Source organism: Trachypithecus francoisi, unplaced genomic scaffold (genome assembly GCF_009764315.1).
Source record: "Trachypithecus francoisi isolate TF-2019V2 unplaced genomic scaffold, Tfra_2.0 Lachesis_group10, whole genome shotgun sequence".
Classification (NCBI taxonomy): Eukaryota; Metazoa; Chordata; class Mammalia; order Primates; family Cercopithecidae; genus Trachypithecus; species Trachypithecus francoisi.
In genome coordinates, this window is record NW_022681455.1 from 70,448,485 (window position 1) to 70,473,646 (window position 25,162).

Genomic DNA, 25,162 nt, shown 5'->3' on the forward strand with positions numbered 1-25,162 from the left:
ATCTGTTGTTTCAAGTTTTTTACGTGTGGATTGGGTCATCTTGTAACAGTGAGTTACCTTTATGCGTCACGGTTGAAAACATTTCCGGTGCAGTGGCTGACTGTAATCCCAGCACTTTTTAAGGCCGAGGCTGGAAGTTCACTTGAAACCAGAAGCCAGGAGTTCAAGAGCAGCCTGGGCAACACGGCGACACCTCGTCTATTTGAAAAGAAAAAAAAAAAAGGTTTCCAAGGCACTGAGATGCTAAGAACCCGAGGTGTGTGTCCGGTAGGGGCGGGAGCAAAGTGGGCGTTTGGAAAAAGTCTCACGCCTGGAAAGGAATACACTGTCCGGCACATCGACTGCTTCAAGGCACGCTCCCACGGTTCAGAAAGCCGATTGGCTAAAAAAGGGAAAGTCCCGCCCACAACGCTCGCTGGCCAATGGCTGTGTGAAAGCGGGGCAAAGTGGGCGGGATAGGGGAGTGGGCGGGAGGGCTAGCCTCGCGAGGGCTCCTTAAGTAGCGGCTGCGTGGCTTCCCTGGCACGCTAGTCTTACGACGGCCGGGTCAAGTGGTGCAGACTCGGACGGCAACGACGTCGGACGCACCCCTTGGAAGAATGTCCCACCACGGAGGAACTCCCAAGGCCTCTACATGGGTCGTTGCTAGTCGGCGAAGCTCGACAGTGTCCCAAGCACCAGAGAGGTGGCCGGTGGAGGAGTTGAATCGAAGAGGTCCTGAGGGATATACTGTCAGCAGAGGTGGCCGCTGGAGAGGCCCCTGTAGGCCCCCGGAGGCCGTGGCCGCTGGTCACGAGGAACCGCCGCTTTGTTTTGCTTTGAAGAACCACTTTGTCGGCGCGGTGATCGGTGAGAATGGGTGTGGCTGGCAGGGCAGGATAGGTGGGGCGAGGGGCGGAGCCTGGGCGAAGGCATTCCCTCCCCACTGCCGCACCTCCAATCAGCTGCCACCTGATGAGGTTCAGGTCTCTCCCAGAGCTATTTGTAAAACCTGGGACTAGAGTATAATTTAATCTGACCGGGCGCGGTGGCTCACGCCTGTAATCCCAGCACTTTGGGAGGCCGAGGCGGGCAGATCACCCGAGGTCAGGAGTTCGAGACCAGCCTGGGCAACATGGCGAAATCCCCGTCTTTACTTAAAAATAAATAAAAGCTGGGCGTGGTGGCACGCGCCTCTAATCCCAGATACTCGGGAGGCTGAGGCACGAGAATCGCTTGAACCCGGCGACTGAGGTTGGCAGTGAGCTGAGATCGCGCCACTGCACTCCAGCCTGGGTGACAGAGCAAGACTCCGCCTCAATTTAAAAAAAAAAAAGTAATCCACCTTTTGGTGTTTATACAGACAATGTATTTGGGAGAGCAACTCCTAGAAGACTTACAAAATCTTAGGGCTGAAGAGGGATGCTTAGAACAGGCCTTTTAACAGACAGTAACCCCAGAATGAAAAACAAAACTTTTTTTTTTTTTTTGAGACGGAGTCTCGCTCTGTCGCCCGGGCTGGAGTGCAGTGGCCGGATCTCAGCTCACTGCAAGCTCCGCCTCCCGGGTTCACGCCGTTCTCCTGCCTCAGTCTCCCAAGTAGCTGGGACTACAGGCGCCAGCCACCTCGCCCGGCTAATTTTTTTGTATTTTTAGTAGAGACGGGGTTTCACCATGTTAGCCAGGATGGTCTGGATCTCCTGACCTCGTGATCCGCCCGTCTCGGCCTCCCAAAGTGCTGGGATTACAGGCTTGAGCCACCGCGCCCGGCCGAAAAACAAAACTTAATCAGTCTTTCTATGAGTACCATTTAGAGCCAGGAATCAAAGAAAAGCTGTAAGATCATTTGCAGGGCTGCCTAGAGCAGTTGTACCTTGCTTTTAATTTCCTTAATTTTTAAAAACTTAGAAAAAACTTTTTCTTACATCTTGAGTGTTAGCATTCAATTCTGCATTTTTAATTTTTTTTTTTTTACTTTTGATTTTTTGGGTTTTTTTTGAGACAGCTCTGTGACCCTGGCTGGAGTGCAGTATGGTGTGATCTCGGCTCACTACAACCTCTACCTCCCGGGCTCAAGCGATTCTCGCACCTCAGCCTCCCTAGTAGCTGAAATTACAGATGTGCGCCACCACGCCTGGCTAATTTTTGTGTTTTTAGTAAAGATGAGTTTTCACATTACCCAGGATGATCTCGAACTGTGGATCCACCCACCTCAGCCTCTCAAAATGCTGGGATTACAGACGTAAGCCACCGTGCCCTGTCCATTTCTGAATTTTTTTTGAAAAGCATTTAAAAATGATTAGAATGATTGCCCCATTGATTGCCATTAAGTCCGAGTATAAATTGCCACATTTTACCTATGAGGTATATTTTACCATTTTTAAAACCTGAGAAAAATGAACAGATGGAGGCTGCTATAAAATAGTACATTATAAGACTAATTGCTGTACTACCCAGAGATTCATTGACCTTTCAGAAGGCTTGGGCTCAAGATCTGAAGAATGAAAGAAAGCCACTAGATTTACAATAAAAGTCACTGAAGTTAGCACTTAGCAGATGAAAGGGCACTGTGCCACAGAGCACTTACTTGATGTTGGATCTGGATCCAACTTTTTTATTGTAAAAAATGAAATACCCTCTTTTAAATGTATATCACAATACTAACAATAAGCACAATCTTGTATCCCAGATCTCTGGAACTTGCATGACTAAAACTGTATACTTGAACAGCTCCCCATTTTTTTCGTGCTCCATCCCAGGAACCACCATTTACATTGTTTCTGAGTTAGATTACTTTAGATAATCCATATAAGTAGAATCATGCAAGGCCGGGCGCGGTGGCTCAAGCCTGTAATCCCAGCACTTTGGGAGGCCGAGACAGGCGGATCACGAGGTCAGGAGATCGAGACCATCCTGGCTAACATGGTGAAACCCCGTCTCTACTAAAAATACAAAAACTAGCCGGGCGAGGTGGCGGGCGCCTGTAGTCCCAGCTACTCGGGAGGCTGAGGCAGGAGAATGGCGTAAACCCGGGAGGCGGAGATTGCAGTGAGCTGAGATGCGGCCACTGCACTCCAGTCCGGGCGACAGAGCGAGACTCCGCCTCAAAAAAAAAAAAAAAAAAAAAAAAAAAAAAAAAAAGTAGAATCATGCACTAATTGTCTTTGTAATTGGCTCATTTCTCTAAGAATAATATCCTCCAGCCTTGTCCATTTTGTAGCATGAGACAGGATTTTCTTCCTTACTAAGGCTGAATGGTATTCCATTATTAAGTATATACTTTACTTTATCTATTAATCAGTCTATGATAAATGGGTGGCTTCCACCTTTTGACTTGAGTAGTGTTATTATGAAAATGGGAGTGCAGTATATCTTTGAGACTCTGCTTTAAATTATTTTGGATGTATACCCCAAGTGAGACTGCTGGATCATATGTTAATTCTATTTTTAATTTTTTAGGAAATCTATACTGTTTTTCATAGTGGCAGCACCATTTTACAATCCCACCAACAGTACACAGGGGTTCCAGTTTCTCCACATTCTTACCAACACTTGTTTTCTGTTTTTGGTAATGGTCATCCTACCAGATGTGAGGTGACAACCATTTTGTGGTTTTGATTTGCGTGGACCTGATTAGTGATGTTGAACATCTCACGCCTGTTGGCCATTTGTATGTCATTGGAGAAATGTCTATTCAACTGTTTGCCAATTTTTGAAAAATTGTTGAGTTGTATGAAAGAGTTCCAATTGCTACATCCTCTCCACTAGTTTGGACCCAATTAGGTTTTGTGCAAACTGATACAGAATCCATAGTCTCCACCTCTCTGGGATAAGAGTCTTCTAAAACCCACCAAAATTTGGAATAGAACCTCTTACTTCCCTCTTTCCAAACAAAAAATGATTGTTGAACCCTAGGAGCATTTGGGGGGAAGAACTAGAGAATGTTTGTTGAGGAAAATGGGTAAATTTTCAACTTACTAATTTCAACTTATAATAATATATTCCTTTATTTTTAAAAACAGGTCGTGGTGGGTCAAAAATAAAGAATATACAAAGTACAACAAACACCACAATCCAAGTAAGCCATCTGTGTTCTTCGGCCCTTAAGAGAGCATCATGCATTTCTAAGGGAGCACCTAACTCTACTTTTCTTTTTAAGACAGCTTCATTTTGTCTCCCAAGCTGGAGTGCAGTGACGTGATATCAAGTCACTACAACCTCTGCCTCCCGGGTTCAAGCAATTCTCCTGCTTCAGCCTCCCGAGTAGCTGGGATTACAGGCTCTCACCACCAAGCCAAGCTAATTTTTTAATTTAATTTTTTATTTTTAGTAGAGATGGGGTTTTACCATGTTGGCCAGGCTGCTGTCAACTCCTGGCCTCAAGTGATCCACCTGCCCTGGCCTCCCAAAGTGTTGGGATTACGGGCATGAGCCACCGCACGAGGCCTTAACTCTTAATTTCTGCTGAATTATTAACATACTGTGGTAGATTAGATAAATTGCCAAAGCTCTTCATACTCTGATTCTCAAGAAGCCACCTGAATTTTAAGCTGTTCCAGGTGTAGGTTTTGGGACTCTTGGAGGTAAAAATCTTTTTTTTTTTTTTTTTTTTTTTGAGACAGAGTCTCACTCTGTCGCCCAGGCTGGAGTGCAGTGGCACAATCTTGGCTCACTGCAACCTCTGCCTCCTGGGTTCAAGCAATTCTCCTGCCTCAAACTCCTGAGTAGCTGGAATTACAGGCATGCACCACCACACCTGGCTAATTTTTGTATTTTTAGTAGAGACGGGGTTTCACCATGTTGGCCAGGCTAGTGTCTAGCGCGTGACCTCAGGTGATCCACCCACTTTTGCCTCCCAGAGTGCTGGGATTACAGGCATGAGCCACCAGGCCCAGCCAGAGGTAAAAATCTTTAGAGATAATCTGCATAAGAATGAGATCACTGGAATATTCATCATGTCCAAAATGTCTTCCAGAGAAAACCTCTTTCCTCAAACTTTGGCTAGCTCTTATAGTCTCAATCTTAGTGAATGGTAGCAACATTCACTGAGTTTACAAGTCTGTAATCTGACTATCCATATTGGTATTTCCTTATTCTCATTCACCGCTAGGTCTTGACTATTTCTTACACTTCTCAAGGGGAATGTCATCATTTGCCTTCCCCCCAACTGTATATCCTGCTTCCATTTGTATCCTCTAATCATTCTCCACTGTGGTCAGAACAATAATTTTATTTTTTTATTTTTTTTGGGATAAAGTCTTGCTCCGTCGCCCAGGCTGAAGTGCACTGGTGCAATCTTAGCTCCAGTGCGATCTTAGCTGCAACCACTGCCTCCTGGGTTCAAAAGATTCTCCTGCCTCAGCTTCCAGAGTAGCTGGGATTACAGGTGCCCGCCAACTCACCTGGCTAATTTTTGTACTTTCAGTAGAGACAGGTGTTGGCCAGGCTGGTCTCGAACTCCTGACCTCAAATAATCCACCCTCCTCAGCCTCACAAAGTGCTGAGATTACAGGTGTTAGCCACCGCGTTTGGCTAGAACAATCATTTTAAGACACAAATTATTTGTGTCCCTTTGCTGTGTAAAAGCCTTTCATAATATGTCAGGCCTGTAAGTCTAGACTCCTTAAAATTGTTGACTTGATCTGGCCTGTTCACTCTTTCCATTGTCCCTTCCCCTAATTCCTTGAGTACTGCACCACTTCCTGACACACCCTGCTACCATAGCTTTTTCCTCAGTCTAAGGCCCCCGTTCTGTGTAGCTGTCCCTTTCCATAGCATCCCATAATGGCCTCGTTTCAGCACTCATACAGAGTTGTAGTGCCTGTAAATACTGTAGATGATAAACATTGTTTGAATTACCAACCGAAGACAAAATTAGGTGTATAGTGTATTTTAGATAAATATTGAATCCATTAGAGTATTTGAAATTATGGATGTTTATAGGTGTTACTTGTAGTTTCTATTCATAAAATGTATCAGTCTTGTAAACGTAAGCCCTTAACAGTATACATGAGTTAAGTATAGAATCCCATCAAGTTAAAAATTTACCTAAGTAACCTGGCAGTTCAGTAAACTCTCTATATAGCACATAGATTATGTCATTTCAGCCCTACAATTCTGTAAAATTAGCAAAATAAATACCATTTTATAGGTTGGAGACCTCAGAATCAAAATAATATTACCTGTCAGGTTGATGCCTTAATTATTTCTCTACACTATTTGCTGAGTTTATTCCCTAGCTATCCAGTTTTAAATGTTCAGGTTGTCCTGCCCCTCTCCATCTGACCAGGAGGTAAATCCCAGAGTAAATATAAATAGTGCTTCTCTCTAACTAGAAATTTAGACACTGATTGCTAGTAACACTATGTTTACTTTATACTATAATGGTTTTTGAAGTTGAGTGATTGTTGGAAGGGGTTAGGGGCTTAGGGAACTTTTTTTTTTTTTTAAGGGAACTTTTAAGTCTCACTTTTAAGTCTCACTCTTTTTCCCCTTGTACCCAGATAATACAAGAACAACCAGAATCATTAGTCAAAATTTTTGGCAGCAAGGCAATGCAAACGAAAGCAAAAGCAGTGATAGATAACTTTGTTAAAAAGCTAGAAGAAAATTACAATTCAGAATGTGGAGTTGGTAAGTAATTTTCTCCCACTGAAGCCCTTTAAAATGTTTAATTTCATTCAGTGTTATAAGCCATTATACCTGATTTCCTTTTCTGATTCAAAGCATTAGGCTGCCATAAATGTAGTCTTAATGATTTTTTACTGTGAACGAAAGCCCAGAATATTTTTCCTCAAATTAAAATACCAAATCTCTATGTTCATGCCTAGCAATTTTACTTTTAGCCACAGGTAAGTGAAAATGAAATAACCCTTTATTTTTATTTATTTATTTTTTGTCTTTGTATTAATCTAGTTCTCGCAAGCAGGGAAATAATCCTTTAATACACACACTTTCGTGTTAGTGGGTAGAGTAAGGATTGGTCCCAGGATCCTAACCCTAGTCCTGTCTTCAGATTCATGGCTGACATTGAAAACGGCTTAAATATTTGGTTATTTTAAAAATCTCAGATCTGTTTAGAATAGAGAAAACAATTACTGAATCATACCTCGATGCATTGTGAAAGTAGAATAGAGACACTTGGGTTTAGAAGGCACCACTGCCTTTTAGTGTTTCTTGGGGAAAAAGACAAGGTCTAAGATTCTATTTTTGTATCTTTTATTTATTTCTTTTTCTTTTATTTTATTTTTAAAATTGTTTTGAGACAGGTTCTCACTGTGTTATCCAAGATGGAGTGCAGTGGTGTGATCATGGCTCATTATAACCTTGACCTCCTGGGCGGGAGTGATTCTCCCACCTCAGCCTCTCAAGTAGCTGGGACCACAGGTGTGTGCCACCACACCCAGCTAATTAAATTTTTTGTAAAGTAGAGATGGGGGTTTCACCACGTTGTCTAGGCTGGTCTTGAGGCCTGAGTTCAAGCGATTCTGCCTGCCAGCCTCACAAAGTGCTGGTACTACAGAAGTGAGCTACAAAGCCTGGCTGGCTCTTCATCCATTCATCTGGGATAATATCTGCTTCCCAGGAGTATTATTGTAATGACTGAGTACTGGATATGACAATATTTTAGCAAACATTAGACTTGTGCTATTTTACTTACCTTCTCCAATAAAATTAAATTTTTATAAGTTGTTGAACGATAACAAATGACAAGATTATCATGTTAATGTAGTACAGAAACCCCAAATTTTATATTTTAAGTATTGTCTGGTTATTAAAAACAAAACAGAAAAAAACTAATCGATAAAAATATTTTTAACAGATACTGCATTCCAACCTTCTGTTGGAAAAGATCGAAGCACAGATAACAATGTTGTTGCAGGAGATCGGCCATTGATAGATTGGGATCAAATTAAAGAGGAAGGTTTGAAATGGCAAAAAACAAAGTGGGCAGGTCAGTGCTGCTTCCTAACATTTACATATATTGTTTCTGTTAACTGCAGTTTTTATCCTCTGTACAATGTCTGTGCTTTATTTTTAGTAGGGAAATGTATATGAAAATAGTAAAATCTAAAATGCTGCAATTAGTCCCTAGGTTATGATAGTTTCTATGTTGTCAGCTGTCATTTATGCTATAAGGGAAATATTAAACCTATTTATAGTCTGTCAGCAGTAACTCACCGCAAAAGGCTAATAATAAAATGGGAAAAAAATCAGTCCCAATGGGAAAATAGGAAGGGAGTAAAGATGCAAACCGTAAGTTAACATTGTTGCTGTGATTGAGTAAAAATAGATCTTGGAGTATCCTGGTTGACAAGAGCAAAAAAAAAAAAAAGGAAAGCCATTAAATGATAAGAAGCATTACAGTTCTTGGCAGAGTTTTGTTTGTTTGTTTGTTTAAATTTTGTTTTAGATTTTTATTTTTCAATTTAAAGATGAGGTCTCACTATCCTGCCCAGGTTAGTCTCAAACTCCTGGCTTCAAGTGATCCTCTCCTCACCCTCCCAAAGTGCTGGGATAACAGATGTCAGGCATCCATTGTGCCCAGCCTTGTTTGAATTTTATTTTATTTTATTTTTTGAGACAGAGTCTTGCTCTGTCACCCAGGCTGAAGTGTAGTGGCGTGATCTCAGATCACCACAACCTCCATCTCCCAGGCTCAAGTGATTGCCATGCCTCAGCCTCCTGAGTACCTGGCATTACAGGTGTGTGCCAGCACGCCCAGCTGATTTTTATATTTTTAGTAGATACGGGTTTTCATCATGTTGGCCAAGCTGGTCTCAAACCCCTGGCCTCAAGTGATCCACCTGCCTTGGCCTCCCATAGTGCTGGGATTACAGGCGTGAGCCACCCCGCCCAGCCCTTTTGTTTGAATTTAAATGAGATTTCTCATGTGGAACATTATATGTAGGGGATAATGCTTCATTATTCAAGCACTAGCCTTGGCTCTCGGGAGGAGGCAGCAATAGGACATCTTTTATTTAAAATGTAAAAGCACGAATATGTTACCAAAATATTGACAGTTATTGCTACTGTGTTGGTCAGGACCTCTGCATGTTAAGTTTCCTGTGCTGCGTAAACAGTATGTGTTGAGAAGATTTAGGATCAGGGACCAGGGAAAGGATTTAAGTTTGGAAGAGGTATAATAGGCTTTTAAGAAATGTAGCTAGGCTGGGCGCGGCAGCTCATGCCTGTAATCCCAGAACTTTGGGAGGCTGAGGCTGGTGGATCACCTGAGGTCAGGAGTTCAAGACCAGCTTGGGCAGCATGGTGAAACCCCATCTCCACTAAAAATACAAAAATTAGCTGGGCATGGTGGCGCATGCCTGTAATCCCAGCTACTTGGGAGGCTAAGGCAGGAGAATCGCTTGACCCCCAGAGGTGGAGGTTGCAGTGAGCCGAGATTGAGTCATTGCCCTCCAGCCTGAGTGACAGAGTGAGACTCCATCTCAAAAAGAAAAAGAAAAGAAAAGAAATGTAGCTTAAGAGAATAGACCAAGGATATAAATGTAATTCCTAAAAAAGTAATTGGATGGACCTTCAAATAAAAGATAACCAAACTATTATTGTGAGAGTATATTTATCCATTGTGGTGTTTGATGCCTTACAAAGCATGCTTCATTTTAATTTTTATTAAATTTTTTTTTAGGGTTTCACTCTGTTGCGTAGGCTAGAGTGCAGTGGCAAAATCACAGTTCCTTGCAACCTCCATCTCTCAGGCTCAAGTGATCCTCCCACCTCAGCCACTCAAGTAGTTGGGACTACAGGCACATACCACCATACCAGGCTAATTTTTTTTTTTTTTAGATGGAGTTTCACTGTTGTTGCCTAGGCTGGAGTTCAGTGTGCAATCTCGGCACACTGCAACCTCTGCCTCCCGGGTTCAAGTGATTCTCCTGCCTCAGGCTCCTGAATAGCCAGGATTACAGGCGTCCGCCACCATGCTTGGCTGATTTTTTGTATTTTTAGTAGAGATGGGGTTTCACTATGTTAGTCAGGCTGGTCTCAAACTCCTGACTTCAGGTAATCCACCTGCTTCAGCCTCCCAAAGTGCTAGGATTACAGGCGTGAGCCACCGTGCCCGGTTCCTTTTCTTTTTTTTTTTTTTTTTTTTGAGATGGAGTTTCACTCTTGTTGCCCTGGCTGGAGTGCAATGACGCAGTCTCGGCTCACTGCACCCTCCGCCTCCCTGAGTAGCTGGGATTATAGGCGTGCGCTACTGTGCCAGGAGAATTTGTGTGTGTGTGTGTTTTTTTTTTTTTTTTTTTTAGTGGAGACGGGTTTCACCATGTTGGTCAGGCTAGTCTCAAACTCCTGACCTCAGGTGATCCGCCTGCCTCAACCTCCCGAAGTGCCGAGATTACAGGTGTTAGCCACTGTGCTTGGCTGCCAGGCTAATCTTTAAAAATTTTCCGTAGAGACAGGGTGTCATTATTTTGCCCAGGCTCAAGTGATCCTCCCATGCCAGCCTCCCAAGGGCTGGGATTACAGGTGTAAGCTACTGTGCCTAACCTCCAGAAAGGGAGATCTTTTCGATGGGAGCAAGCCTCGTTGGCAAAGTGTAGAACTATCAAATGGTATGCATTGTAAAAAAAATATATTGTAGTATGATTTCTGTAGCTTTGACTAAGTATTAATGATGCTGTAAAATTTATCAAAGTGTGGATTTTCATCTTTGTCCCAGATTTACCACCAATTAAGAAAAACTTTTATAAAGAGTCCACTGCCACAAGTGCCATGTCAAAAGTACAAGCAGATAGTTGGAGGTGGGTAGGTTTATTACCTAGTTGTGTAAGTATTTGTATAGTTACGTTATTGGTATTAACACTTTGGGCAAATGTGAAATGATATTTGAAGACTACGCCTTCAATATTCAAATGAAAATGTGTCAACTTATATGATATTTTAGAACATTGTTTTCTAGTAAAACTTCCTGCAGTGATGGAAAATGGTCTATATTTGTGTCTAATGGAGTTGACTGGCACTTAAAGTATGGCTGGTGTAATTGAGCAAATGAATGTTTATATTAAACTGAAATAACCATGTGTGGCTAGTCCCTACTATATTGGACAGCAGTTTTAGAGAATTATTGCTCCAGTAGTTGAATTGAAAAAAAAAAAGATCTAATCTTGTTAATTTCTTAAACTCTTCAGTCCTTGTTACCTGAATTAGAAGGTTTTAATTGTAGTGGTTTTTCTTACTATTTTTATTCTTTTTTTTTTTTTTTTTTTTTTTTTTTGAGACGGAGTCTCGCTCTGTCGCCCAGGCTGGAGTGCAGTGGCCGGATCTCAGCTCACTACAAGCTCCGCCTCCCGGTTCTCGCCATTCTCCCGCCTCAGCCTCCGAGTAGCTGGGACTACAGGCGCCCGCCACCGCGCCCGGCTAGTTTTTGTATTTTTAGTAGAGACGGGTTTCACCGTGTTAGCCAGGAGGGTCTCGATCTCCTGACCTCGTGATCCGCCCACCTCGGCCTCCCAAGTGCTGGGATTACAGGCTTGAGCCACCGCGCCCGGCCTTCTTACTATTAAAGTCTGATAAAACTGAGAGATTCATGGAATAGCAGAATGGTTAAGGTCAGGAGCAGGGTAACTTACTGTATGATCACTTATCAAATTGAGAATACTTTCTAACACGTAGGATTGTTAAGGATGCATTAATGAAATATGTGTGGAACATCGTAGGCCCTCAGCGTTTGCCAAATCTGGTTTTAATTTATGAAGCATGATTTTCAGGCTCCTCATCTTTGATCCATGAAATATTCATTGACCTACTAATGTATAATGTTTTTAACCTTCCCATTGCAACTATTCTCAGATAAGAGACAGATGAACTCTTTCTTCTATTTCTTTATGCATTTCATTATAACTTCCCTGACAGTTTCATTTTAATCAATTGCAGTTGAATTTCTAGATAAGACCAGAACTGATTTTGGAGAATGTCTTGCTTGGGGAGTGAAGTGAGGAAAACCACTGATGTTTTTTATTCTTTGAAGGAAAGAAAATTTTAATATAACGTGGGATGACTTGAAGGATGGGGAGAAACGAACTATCCCCAATCCTACCTGCACATTTGATGATGCCTTTCAATGTTATCCTGAGGTTATGGAAAACATTAAAAAGGCAGGTTTTCAAAAGCCAACACCTATTCAGGTATGCTTTCATTAATTACAATATTTCACTCAACGTTTCTCTTTGAAACCAGTGATATCTGATTGTTAGAAGACACGAGGGAGCAACTGTCTCTTTGCGTTCCCCCAGCACCTTCTCCCTAGAGTTCAAAAAATCATTTTTTTTTTTTTTTTTTGAGACAGAGTCTCGCTCTGTCGCCCAGTCTGGAGTGCAGTGGCCGGATCTCAGCTCACTGCAAGCTCCGCCTCCCGGGTTTACGCCATTCTCTCGCCTCAGCCTCCCGAGTAGCTGGGACTACAGGCGCCCGCCATCTCGCCCGGCTAATTTTTTGTATATATTTTTTTAGTAGAGACGGGGTTTCACCGTGTTAGCCAGGATGGTCTCGATCTCCTGACCTCGTGATCCGCCCGTCTCGGCCTCCCAAAGTGCTGGGATTACAGGCTTGAGCCACTGCGCCCGGCCCAAAAAAATCTTTATTGAAAGAAGTTTGGAGCTGGGAAAGAAGGAAGAGTTGGCAAAAAATATGTACTGTTTTTTTTTGTTTTTGAGACAGAGTTTTGCTCTTGTTGCCCAGGCTGGAATGCAATGGTGCAGTCTTGGCTCACCACAACCTCTGTCTCCTGTGTTCAAGCAATTCTCCTGCCTCAGCCTCCCTAGTAGCTGGGATTACAGACATGTGCCACCACGCCCAGCTAATTTTTGTGTTTTTAGTAGAGACGGGATTTCTCCTTGTTGATCAGGCTGGTCTCGAACTCCCCGACCTCAGGAGATCCGCCCGCGTCAGCCTCCCAAAGTGCTAGGATTACAGGCATAAGCCCTCACGCCCAGCAAAAGATGTACTTTTTGTGTTAATGTTTATCATTCCGTTTCAGTCACAGGCATGGCCCATTGTGTTGCAAGGAATAGATCTTATAGGAGTAGCCCAGACTGGAACAGGAAAGACATTGTGTTATTTAATGCCTGGATTTATTCATCTGGACCTTCAACCCACGTAAGAATTCCTATAGCTGGTTTCTTCTTATAGAGGTTTGATAGATTTAGATATCAAAAATGTAATTAAAGTTTCTTTACCTATTGCTTGATCCAAAGGTAATGCCTAGCTTCAGAGAAAATGTAAAGAATTAGACACTTAGATTGTGCTGGTGAAAGTATAAATTGGCAAAACATTTTTAGGAGGCAATAGGTAATATTTACCAAAAGCCTCAGTAGTGAAACAGTGGAAACTGTTTAAACTATGTCCAACACACTTATCTATTCCATGATAAAATATTTGACATTTTAAATGTTAATGAAAAGACCGTCTTAAATAAAAGGCTGGTATTGGGAAGTTGGGTTTTAGGGTGTATGGCTTTTTTTAATTTCCCCACTTTATGGTAAATATGTATTGCTTTTGTAATAAGAAAAAGTATATAGAAACTAACACTGATCTCTCAGTAAAGCAATCTTAAATCTGAGAAAATAATAATACATTTTCTTATCGGGAATTTGGCATATTATATATAATATTAGTCGTTTTTTAGGTACGTAGATCATAATTAGCAAAGTCTGTAATATATAGAGACTACTTTTAATCATATACCTTCTCACAAAAAGGCATAGTCTGACTATGTCTAACTGATACTCGTTGCTACAAATTTTTTTTTTTTGGGACAGAGTTTTACTCTTATTGCCCAGGCTGGAGTGCAGTGGTACAATCTTGGCTCACTGCAACCTCCACCTCCTGGATTCGAGTGATTCTTCTGCCTCAGCCTCCTGAGTAGCTGGGATTACAGGCTTCTGCCACCATATCTGGCTAATTTTTTGTATTTTTAGTTGAGATGAGGTTTCACCATGTTGGGTAGGCTGGTCTCAAACTTGTGACCTCAGGTAATCTGACCGCCTTGGCCTCCCAAAGTGCTGGGATTACAGGCGTGAGCCACCACGCCTGGCTTGTTGCTACAAATCTTGATGGCACTGAATGAATGTACCATGCATGTGAGACAAATAATTTAATATTAATCTGTTTTCTCTCCAAAGCCTTAAAGGTCAAAGGAATAGACCCGGCATGTTAGTTCTAACTCCCACTCGGGAATTAGCACTTCAAGTAGAAGGAGAATGTTGCAAATATTCATATAAAGGGCTTCGGAGGTAGGTGATTTTTTTTTCCCATTCCTTCACTGGTATCATATTTTAATCATTTGTAGCTTTATACATCTTCCCCATTATTTTTCACACATTCAGAGAATCCAAATGGCTCAACATGGGTCAGGCATTTAGCACTACTCTAATCAGTCAGAGCCTGAGTCAGGTGATGGTACAAATATTGCTCTTTAGGATACAACATTATGGATTGATGGGTGTACATAATTCTCAGAAAGGGGCAGATGCTCCTAAAGGTACCTGATAATTGATTTTTATCCCTTTTATTGAATTTTAAGTTGTGATGAGATATTCTGTGCCTAAACATTAACCTTTAGATTTTTTCTTTTTAAGTGTTTGTGTATATGGTGGTGGAAATAGAGATGAACAAATAGAAGAGCTTAGAAAAGGTGTAGATATCATAATTGCAACTCCCGGAAGATTGAATGATCTACAAATGAATAACTTTGTCAATCTGAAGAATATAACCTACTTGGTAATCATGGAATAGGGGTTTGGGATGCTGGGTTCAAAAATAACTGAACTGGCTGGGCGCGGTGGGTCACACCTGTAATCCCAGCACTTTGGGAAGCTGAGGCAGGTAGATCACCCAAGGTCAGGAGTTCGAGACCAGCCTGACCAATATGATGAAACCCCGTCTCTACTAAAGATACAAAAATTAGCCAGGTGTGGTGGCATGCACCTGTAATCCCAGCTACTCTGGAGGCTGAGACAGGAGAATCACTTGAACCTGGGAGGCAGAGGTTGCAGTGAGCCGAGATCATGCCATTGCACTCCAGCCTGGGCAACAAGAGTGAAACTCCATCTCAAAATATAAAAAATGACTGAACTATTATTTTCTCCTCCCTCCACTTGAACTTTTAATAGTTTTAATCAACTCCCAAGTGCTTGGGTATAAGTTTCTTTTAGAATGGCTGTCAATTTTATTTTATTTTTTATTTTTTTATTTTAGGACAAAATTTTGCTCTAGTTTTCCAGGCTGGAGTGCTGTGGCGTGATCTTGGCTCACTGCAACCTTCGCCTCCCAGGTTCAAGTGATTCTCCTGCCTCAGCCTTCCAAGTAGCTGGGACTACAGGCGCCTGCCACCACACCTGGCTAACTTTTTCTTTTTAGTAGAGACGAGGTTTCACCATGTTGGCCAAGCTGGTCTTAAACTCCTAACCTCAGGTTATCCGCCTGCCTGGGCCTCCCAGAGTGCTGGGATGACAGGCATGAGCCACCGCGCCCGGCTATGGCTGTTGATTTTATAATGGCTCTAGGAATAGTTCCCATTCTCTTTAGCATGTTGAAAGAATTAAGACTTCTATTTGAAATTATCATGCATGTTTACTTTAAATTTCGGAAAATAGAGATAGGTACACAATAATTAAAATCTACTTGGATATTTTAGACACTTAAAATTTTGTTTAAGGAGATTTGGAAGCTATTGGAAAGCCAACAAAAATCAATGTAGACAACATACAACGACAAATTGCTTAGTATTCTGACCTCTGGAGAAATTAAAATCATGGCTTAAGTAATAGGGGAAATGAGAAAAGCCTTTCTTAGTGTTCTATTAATAAAGAAAGAATATGTGTCATTACCTGCCTCCCATATCTCATCTAGCCACATTCTTTTTTGTCAATGCAGGTTTTAGATGAAGCAGACAAGATGTTGGACATGGGATTTGAACCCCAGATAATGAAGATTTTGTTAGATGTGCGTCCAGATAGGCAGATGGTTATGACCAGGTAGGTATATGCCTAATTACTGTGTGCAAAATAGAAATCAGTGGAATAGAATCTCATTCTGTTTGGATTTTCCCACAATATTTGAGCATTACTTGGAAGTGTTGAAATCTTTAGATGAAAGATCTCATAACATTGGAAGTAGAACACTGTAACAATAAGTACTTATTCATGACTATTGGGTTTCCTAAGTTACAGATAGGGATTTCAACATAAACGTTTACTTATCATAGTAAGGTCTCACTTTTGAATAAAGGGTTCACTTGTCTAAGCAGATAAACCTTTGATTACTGAATACTTATTGCTCACAATAAAACAGGAAGCAATGATTATTTGAATATAGAGTGATCTCTAAAGAATGATATCTCCTAGGCCTATATCCTTTTCTTTATTAGTATAAATAACAAAATTGGCTGGGCACACAGGCTCATGCCTATAATCCCAGCACTTTGGGAGGCCGAGGTGGGTGGATCACCTGAGGTCAGGAGTTTGAGGCCAGCCTGGCCAACATGGTGAAACCTCGTCTCTACTAAAAATACAAAAATTAGCCAGGCATAGTGGTGCACACCTGTAGTCCCAGCTACTTGCAAGACTGAGGCAGGAGGATCGTTTAAACCTGGGAGGTAGAGGTTGCAGTAAGCCGAGATCATGCCACTGCACTCCAGTCTGGGCGACAAGAATGAAAATCTGTCTCAAACAAAAAAAAAGAATGACATATCCTGGGCTTATATCCTTTGTCTTTATTAGTATAAATAACATAAAATTAAAAAAATACGAAATCCTCTCACATAGTTTTATTACAAATAACCTTCCTGTTTCAAGAAAAGTGAATTTATTTATTTATTTTGAGACAAAGTCTCGCTGACACCAGGCTGGAGTGAGCAGCATGATCTTGGCTCACTGCAACCTCTGCCTCCTGGGTTCAAGCGATTCTCCTGTCTCAGCCTCCTGAGTAGCTGGGACTACAGGCACACATCACCATGCCCAGCTAATTATTGTATTTTTACCGATGGGGTTTTGCCATGTTGGGCCAGGCTGGTCTCAAACTCCTGACCTCAGGTGATCCACCTATCTCGGCCTCCCAAAGTGCTGGGATTGCAAGCCTGAGCCACGATGCCTAGCCCAAGAAAAGAGAACTTAGATTTTACTGAATTACTGTGAAGGTATAAAAAGTGGTCACTTTCATTATTTTATATATAGTTGAAGAAACATTTAAATGTAGATATTCTTTGATCAGTATATTTTGAAAGTTTGTTTTGTTTTGTTTTGTTTTTTGAGAGAGGGTCTCACTCTGTCACCCAGGATGGAGTACAGTGGCACCATCTTGGCTCACTGCAGTCTCAACCTTCTCAGCTCAAGTGATTCTCCCACCTCAGCCTTCTGAGTAACTGGAACTACAGGTGCGTGCCACCACACCCAAGCATGAACCTGGGAGGCGGAGCTTGCAAAGAGCCGAGATCGCACCACTGCACTCCAGCCTGGGCGACAGAGTGAGACTTTATCTCAAAAAAAAAAATGATTGTTTTTATTTGGGTTAAGTATTTGGTGTTGCCTGCTAACACTATGAAAAATTGGATTTTTTTTTTTTTTGTCATTTGTAAAGGCCAAGAGATAAAATTAACCTAATACTAATCCCTTTTAGTACCTTTTTTTTTCTTTTTTGAGACAGAGTTTTGCTCTGTCACCCCGGCTGGAGTGTAGTGGCGTGATCTCTACTCACTGCAACCTCTGCCTCCCAGATTCAAGCGATTCTCCTGCCTCAGCCTCCCGAGTAGCTGGGATTATAGGCACACACCACCATGCCTGACTTATTTTTGTATTTTTAGTAGGCACAGAGTTTCCCATATTGACCAGGCTGGTCTCGAACTCCTGACCTCAAGTGATACGCCTCTCCTCAGCCTCACAAAGTGCTGAAATTACAGGCGTGAACCACCACACACGGCCTTACCTTTTCATAGATTATTATTTAGTTGAAGGTGTATAGGTATCCTTTGGTTCATAAAAACTTATTATTTATTTATTTTTGAGACGGAGTTTTGCTTTTGTCACGGTGGCTGGAGAGCAATGGCATGATCTCGGCTCACTGCAACCTCTGCCTCCTGGGCTCAAGCCATTTTCCTGCCTCAGCCTCCAGAGTAGCTGGGATTATAAGCGCCCACTGTCACACCCAGCTAATTTTTGTATTTTCAGTAGAGACTGGGTTTCATCATGTTGGCCAGGCTAGTCTTGAACTCCTGACCTCAGGTGATCCACCTGCCTTGGCCTCTCAAAGTGCTGGGATTACAGGCGTGAGCCACTGGGCCCGGCCAAAAACCTATTTATTAAACATGTTTGTTTCATCTAATAGCTTTACAGTAGTTGAGTAATCAGTGAATTAACTGTTAAATTTGCCTTATTTATTGAAAAAGTGAGAAGTACTAAATTTGTCTTTCATGAGTTACTTGGTTCATATCATGCTTAAGGAAACATAGTAATGTTTTTACAACAAAATTGTAATGTTTGTAACTTGTATTCCCAGTGCTACGTGGCCTCATTCAGTTCATCGCCTCGCACAATCTTATTTGAAAGAACCAATGATTGTCTATGTTGGTACATTGGATCTAGTTGTAAGCTTTTTTTGTTACTATTGTTTAACATTTCTTATGAAAATTCTGAAGGTAGCTAATTTTGGTGTGCCTAGTCTGCCCACTTCCCAATTTTAGGGCAAATCACAGATGCATATAATTTTAATAGACCTACAATGCCATTATCTCATTTGAAATTTCAATAATTAGCTAATACCATCAACCTCTAGTTGAGGCATATATATATATATATTTTTTTTTTTTTTAAGACAGAATCTCACTCTGTTGCCCAGGCTGGAGTGCAATGGGTTCAAGTGATTCTTATGCCTCAACCTCCTGAGTAGCTGGGATTACAAGTATGGCTACGACTTCCGGCTAAGTTTTGTATTTTAGTAGAGACAGGGTTTTGCTATGTTGGCCAGGCTGGTCTCAAACTCCTGACCTCAGGTGATCGCCCCCCTTGGCCTCCCAAAGTGCTGGGATTACAGGCATGAACCACCGTGCCCAGCAAAGTCAGGGTTTATATTTTTCTGATACCTCATTTTAACCCTGTTAGAATCAGGGTCTAAACATAAGTCTACATATATACATAAATATAAGTCTGTTCCCTTGATGAAGTTAAGACTGAATATTGGGCTCATGTGTTGTCAGTGGGAACCCTCCATTATAATATATAAAGTTCTCTCTCTGGCTTTTTGCTTAATCATTAATAAATGAAATTGGCCTTTCACTTAATCATTAGTAATAATGGGTCATTGCTTACACCCCTTATTTCATTAGGGATTTACAAATGGTGATCCAGTAACATTTGTTTTATAAAATGATTACAGACATCACGCCACTGCACTTCAGCCTGGGCAACAGAGTGAGACTGTGTCTCAGAAATAAACAAATGAAATAAAATGATTAGAGACAAATAGTTGGTTGAAGGAGTGGTACCAATAGTATTTTGAGGTTAGGTGAAATCTAAGATACAAATCTTGAGTAGAAACGTAATTTTTTTAGGATGTCTGCCATTTTGCTTAGTAGTTTATTAAAAACATTAACCAATGAGAGAGAAGATGCATTTTGAGCTGATGTATGCGGTCTCCCCCTCAATTATGATGAACTTGATGAACTATGTTCTTTGAATCCTTTAGGCTGTAAGTTCAGTGAAGCAAAATATAATTGTAACCACCGAGGAAGAGAAATGGAGTCACATGCATACTTTTCTACAGAATATGTCATCCACAGACAAAGTCATTGTCTTCGTTTCTCGAAAAGCTGTGTAGGTATTTTTTCTTGTGTGTCCATTACAATTAATTAAATTGATTAGTTTAGGATCATTTCTGTTTGTATACTGATTTCAAATGGGGGTGATACGTCTGTTATGTTACTTTAGATTTTTGCTAATAGAAGTAAAACTGGTGGTATTAGAATAAGCACCTAAGAATGCTGAGTTTATCTTTTGCTTCAGTGCGGATCACTTATCAAGTGACCTAATACTTGGAAATATATCAATAGAGTCTCTGCATGGAGATAGAGAACAGAGAGATCGGGAGAAAGCATTAGAGAACTTTAAAACAGGTATGTTTAAGTAATTAATATTTCGTACATTTTAAAATTAGTGCAATACCTGTGCTTGGCTGAGTGACAGCATCTTTTCATGAAACCGTTTTATGTCTAAGATCTGTCCTCACCTTCTGTATCCTAAAACTACACTCATTAGAGCTCTAAACATTAATCTGCTTCTAAGCATTAAGTAAACAAAAAAGACTTTAAACCTGGATATCAAGGTATTAGTATGCAACAGAAAATATATCTGAAGTTATCTAAAAAATGTATCTTTCTGTCACGCTTCGAAGGGTTTAGGACCCATTTGCTGAACCATGGTATCTTGTAACTTGCCGGCAGTTACTTTTCCATTTTCACAAAGTAGGCATTTTAATGTAAACAGTAAGAAATAAAATTGATTAAATTAGTTAGGGCAAATATACTTTTTAGATCTTGGGTTGATTTATATCAGAATGGTTCAGTGTTCATTTGGTTTTACTTTTTAGGCAAAGTGAGAATACTAATTGCAACTGATCTAGCCTCTAGAGGACTTGATGTCCATGACGTTACACATGTCTATAATTTTGACTTTCCACGGAACATTGAAGAATATGTACACCGAATAGGGCGCACGGGAAGAGCAGGGTAAGTAAGCTTAGTCCACCCACGAAAGGCCAATTCTAGATTCTCATTACTCCTCTCACAAACTTCTTGCCCAGAGAACCATTTTATTCTATTACCTATGATTTTTCAGCTACTTCCCAGATTCTACTCGGTACTTTATTTATCCCTATTCATTTGGCTTGTTTGGAGACTCAGCCAGATTCCATCCATGATTAGCTTTTTATATCTGGTTCTATGTGTTTTATATCTAGTGTCACTACTGAGCTCTGTACCCAGTGGTTACTCTGAAGGTTGTTGACAAATTGGTATGGATATGAGAAGACCTTTTTCCTCTAAAGAGAGCTACCATTGGGCTAGGCACGGTGGCTCACGCCTGTAATCCTAGCACTTTGGGAGGCCTAGGCAGGTGGATCATGAGGTCAGGAGATCGAGACCATCCTGGCTAACATGGTGAAACCCCGTCTCTACTAAAAATACAAAAAATTTACCCGAGCGTGGTGACAGGTGCCTGTAGTCCCAGCTACTCTGGAGGCTGAGGCAGGAGAATCACTTTAACCCGTGAGGCAGAGGTTGCAGTAAGCTGAGATGGCGCCACTGCACTCCAGCCTGGGTGACAGTGCAAGACTCTGGCTCAATAAATAAATAAAATAAATAAATAAATAAGTAAATAAATAAAAGAAAGCTTCCATCATATACCCCCTTTGCTGTTTAAACCACAGCAGATTTAGATTCCAAATCTGTGTGACCCTAAATCTTAATACATTCCAGCTTCTGTGAAAAGGTTTTCATTTGTCTTATTCTGTATTAACTGAATAATGAATACATATTATAAACGAGATGACACGAGTTTTTTCCCCCACACTAAAGGAGGACTGGTGTTTCCATTACAACTTTGACTAGAAATGATTGGAGGGTTGCCTCTGAATTGATTAATATTCTGGAAAGAGCAAATCAGGTGAGACTATGCAATTCATTAGAAATCTACCTCTTACCAGTTTCTCAGTCAGTTATGCCAGGTACTATGGCTTGCTATTTATCAGGAAACTTCAAATAAGTTTTCAACACGTTTGAGGGCTTTAGCATGGCAATGATAAGAAACTATGGGAGCATATAACTGGGAAACTTAACCTAATGGGGATGAGCAATGAAAGCCCCACCGAGGAAGAAATCAGTAGAGTGGAAGTGGGAGAGTTGTAGAAGATGGGGTAAATGTTCCAGCAGGGGGAACATATTCAGGCTCAGAGGCAAGAAAGAATATGTAGAAAATGCTACCATATAAAGGCACATTGAAAGCACTTGGAAGCAGCTGAAGCAGCAAATTTTGTAGCCTGTAGATGGATGTAGGTTTTAATCGAGATACCTATTTCTGTTTAAAGGATATCATGTAACCAGCTGTGCCATTATCTGAAATGATTTGGATGTATTTTAGTGTTGTAGAAAAGAACTCAGAATCCTAATAACAACACATTGAATAATTTCAGAGTATTCCAGAGGAGCTTGTGTCAATGGCTGAGAGGTTTAAGGCACATCAACAGAAAAGGGAAACGGAAAGAAAAATGGAAAGACCTCAAGGAAGGCCCAAGAAGTTTCATTAATGTCTTCTGGACTAGTGTGGTAGAGGTAAAAGTTCAATAACACAGACTTTAAAATGCCTGCTTACTTCAACTAGGTTTTGTTAATAATATTTATTGCAATGAGCATTATCTCTAAGTCATTCACATAATAAATTAGGTGTTACTCATATCTATTACTTAATCCTTCTGGGTATACATCGAAAAGAATGAAAGCCAGGTCTTTTTGTACTCATGTTTATAGCAGCACTATTCATAATAGTCAAGGGTATACAACCCAAGCATCCATCAGTGAATGAGTAGATAAACACAATGGAATATCATTCAGCCCTAGAAAGGAAGAAAACTCGGTTATATAGATGAACCTTGAGGACATTATGGTTCATGGCTTGGAGAAATAAGCCAATTACAAGGACACACTAGATTATCCCACTTGTAGGAGGTACTTAGAATAGTAAAATTCACAGTGACAGAAAGTAGAATGGTGGTTACCGAGGACTTGGGAAGTGGGTAGGGGGACTTGTTTGGTGGATACAGAGTTTTTCATGGCATGAAAGTTTTGGAGGCTCTACACAGTGGCTCACACCTGTAATCCCAGCACTTTGGGAGGACGAGGCAGGTGGATCACTTGAGGTCAGAAGTTCAAGACCAACCTGGCCAACATGGAAAAACTCCATCTCTATTAAAAATACAAAAATTAGCCAGGCATGGTGGCACCCACTGTAATCCCAGCTATATGAGAGGCTGAGGCAGGAGAATCGCTTGAATCTGGGAAGTGGAGTTTGCAGTGAGGTGAGATCGGGCTACTGCACTCCAGCCTGGACAACGGAGTCGGACACTGTCTCCAGTTTTGGAAATTAACTGCACAGCAATGAGTATACACTACAGAGCTGCACACTTAAAAATGGTTATGGTAAATTTGGGTATGTTTATTTCATCACAATTAAGCTTTTTAAAAGCTCTTACCAGTTTCTCAGTCAGTTATGCCAGGTACTATGGCTTGCTATTTATCAGGAAACTGATAAATAGCAATTTACATTTTGTTTCTGTTTTTCAGAATTCAGGATTTTTTAGAAACATAAGACGGAAGTATTGGACATGCTGGCAGTATGAAGAGACTGGACTGATTTGACTGATTCTTAAAATAATAGTGTTTGAAAATGTAGAATTCAATGTTTTATACTTTCTTTAATAAAAACAGAAGTATTTAAACTTGGAAGTTGTTTCCTGGATTTTTATTAAGGAGTGTAGCATTAGAATGTTTTTCTTTTCTTTTTTTTTTTTTTTTAAATATGGAACGCTTCACGAATTTGCGTGTCATCCTTGCGCAGGGGCCATGCTAATCTTCTCTGTATCATTCCAATTTTAGTATATGTGCTGCCGAAGCGAGCACTAGAATGTTTTTCTTTTAATCTTTTAAACTGTCTCCTGTAATTTTGCTATATGTCATAAGGCCAGTCTTTCAGAATTTAATGTTCAGATTTTGTCATGGCAGTGAAAAAGATGTTTTCAAACAAAGAATCAGAACCTGAAAAAATACTGTTAACAATAAATGTTCATTTCTGTGATAAAACGACAAGTTGATAATTTGTCTTTCTGTATAGTGTTTTAATTTTGTGTTTGCTAAATAATATTTTATTGGGGTATACTTTTCTTAAATTATCCTTTACCCACTTTGAAATGAAACAACAGTTTATCTTTTCATTTTAGCCTATGGCTTCATGCTAAAACCCTTGCAAAATCAAATTGCACTTCCCCTGAAATTTTCTTTGATCAAATTACCATCATCCTTCCCTTACAGTTTTTTTTTTTTTTTTTTTTTTTTTTGAGACGGAGTCTGGCTCTGTCGCCCAGGCTGGAGTGCGGTGGCCGGATCTCAGCTCACTGCAAGCTCCGCCTCCCGGGTTCACGCCATTCTCCTGCCTCAGCCTCCCGAGTAGCTGGGACTCCAGGCGCCCGCCTCGTCGCCCGGCTAGTTTTTTGTATTCTTTAGTAGAGACGGGGTTTCACCGTATTAGCCAGGGTAGTCTCGATCTCCTGACCTTGTGATCCGCCCGTCTCGGCCTCCCAAAGTGCTGGGATTACAGGCTTGAGCCACCGCGCCCGGCTCCCTTACAGTTTTATGTTATGTATTCCACCATAAATGAGGGTAACTTATATTAACTTTCAGAATGTATGAGTATATATTTGTGTATAATTAGTTTAAGCCTTCATCACGTGAATTTTTCATTACTGTAATAATTGCTTCCTGTTATTAGTGATAAAGTTAAATAGAGAGCCTAATAGAGGAAAGGAAGGTAAAAGCAGAAATGAATAAATTGGAAAACAGAGTTCAGTGAAAACCAACAGGAGGTTCTTTAGTAAGACCAATCAAATAAGTTTTTGGTAAGTCTGGGAGTGGGGAGTTAGGGATGTAGAGATATTAAAAAATGTGGCCGGGCGCGGTGGCTCAAGCCTGTAATCCCAGCACTTTGGGAGGCCGAGACGGGCGGATCACGAGGTCGGGAGATCGAGACCATCCTGGCTAATACGGTGAAACCCCGTCTCTACTAAAAAATACAAAAAAACTAGCCGGGCGAGGTGGCGGGCGCCTGTAGTCCCGGCTACTCGGGAGGCTGAGGCAGGAGAATGGCGTAAACCCGGGAGGCGGAGCTTGCAGTGAGCTGAGATCTGGCCACTGCACTCCAGCCTGGGAGACAGAGCGAGACTCCATCTCAAAAAAAAAAAAAAAAAAAATGAGAACACTGCTGGGTGCGGTGGCTCATGCCTGTAATCCCAGCACTTTGGGAGGCCAAGGCGGGAGGATCACGTCAAGAGATCAAGACTGTTCTGGCTAACACACTGAAACCCTGTCTCTAAAAATACAAAAACTAGCCAAGCGTGGTGGCGCATGCCT

General features: G+C 41.1%; 1 protein-coding gene and 1 non-coding gene across 2 annotated transcripts; one reads left to right on the plus strand and one right to left on the minus strand.

Annotated features, from left to right (window-relative positions):
• The first annotated feature begins 62 nt into the window (after positions 1–62).
• Positions 63–23,485, plus strand: DDX43 (DEAD-box helicase 43). Its single transcript, XM_033217667.1, has 17 exons — positions 63–849; positions 4,002–4,057; positions 6,483–6,612; positions 7,802–7,933; positions 10,664–10,745; positions 11,972–12,128; positions 12,980–13,098; positions 14,124–14,234; positions 14,580–14,721; positions 15,877–15,977; positions 18,493–18,580; positions 19,678–19,805; positions 19,995–20,104; positions 20,578–20,716; positions 21,563–21,650; positions 22,177–22,315; positions 23,324–23,485. Exons 1-16 carry the CDS (start codon positions 600–602, stop codon positions 22,288–22,290), a joined length of 1,947 nt encoding a protein of 648 aa, XP_033073558.1. The 5' UTR covers positions 63–599; the 3' UTR covers positions 22,291–22,315; positions 23,324–23,485.
• A 67-nt stretch (positions 23,486–23,552) lies between these two features.
• Positions 23,553–23,659, minus strand: LOC117088968. The gene has a single exon (XR_004439457.1). It is a non-coding gene; the product is annotated as a U6 spliceosomal RNA (small nuclear RNA).
• Positions 23,660–25,162: the final 1,503 nt, after the last annotated feature.

Bases quoted from the DNA above. Each gene is read 5' to 3' on its own strand.
- DDX43 (XM_033217667.1), top strand. From the start codon at position 600: ATGTCCCACCACGGAGGAACTCCCAAGGCCTCTACATGGGTCGTTGCT. The intron at 15,978-18,492 runs GTAGGTATATGC...TTGTATTCCCAG, and splicing joins AGGCAGATGGTTATGACCAG to TGCTACGTGGCCTCATTCAG. The intron at 20,717-21,562 runs GTAAGTAAGCTT...CCCACACTAAAG, and splicing joins GGGCGCACGGGAAGAGCAGG to GAGGACTGGTGTTTCCATTA.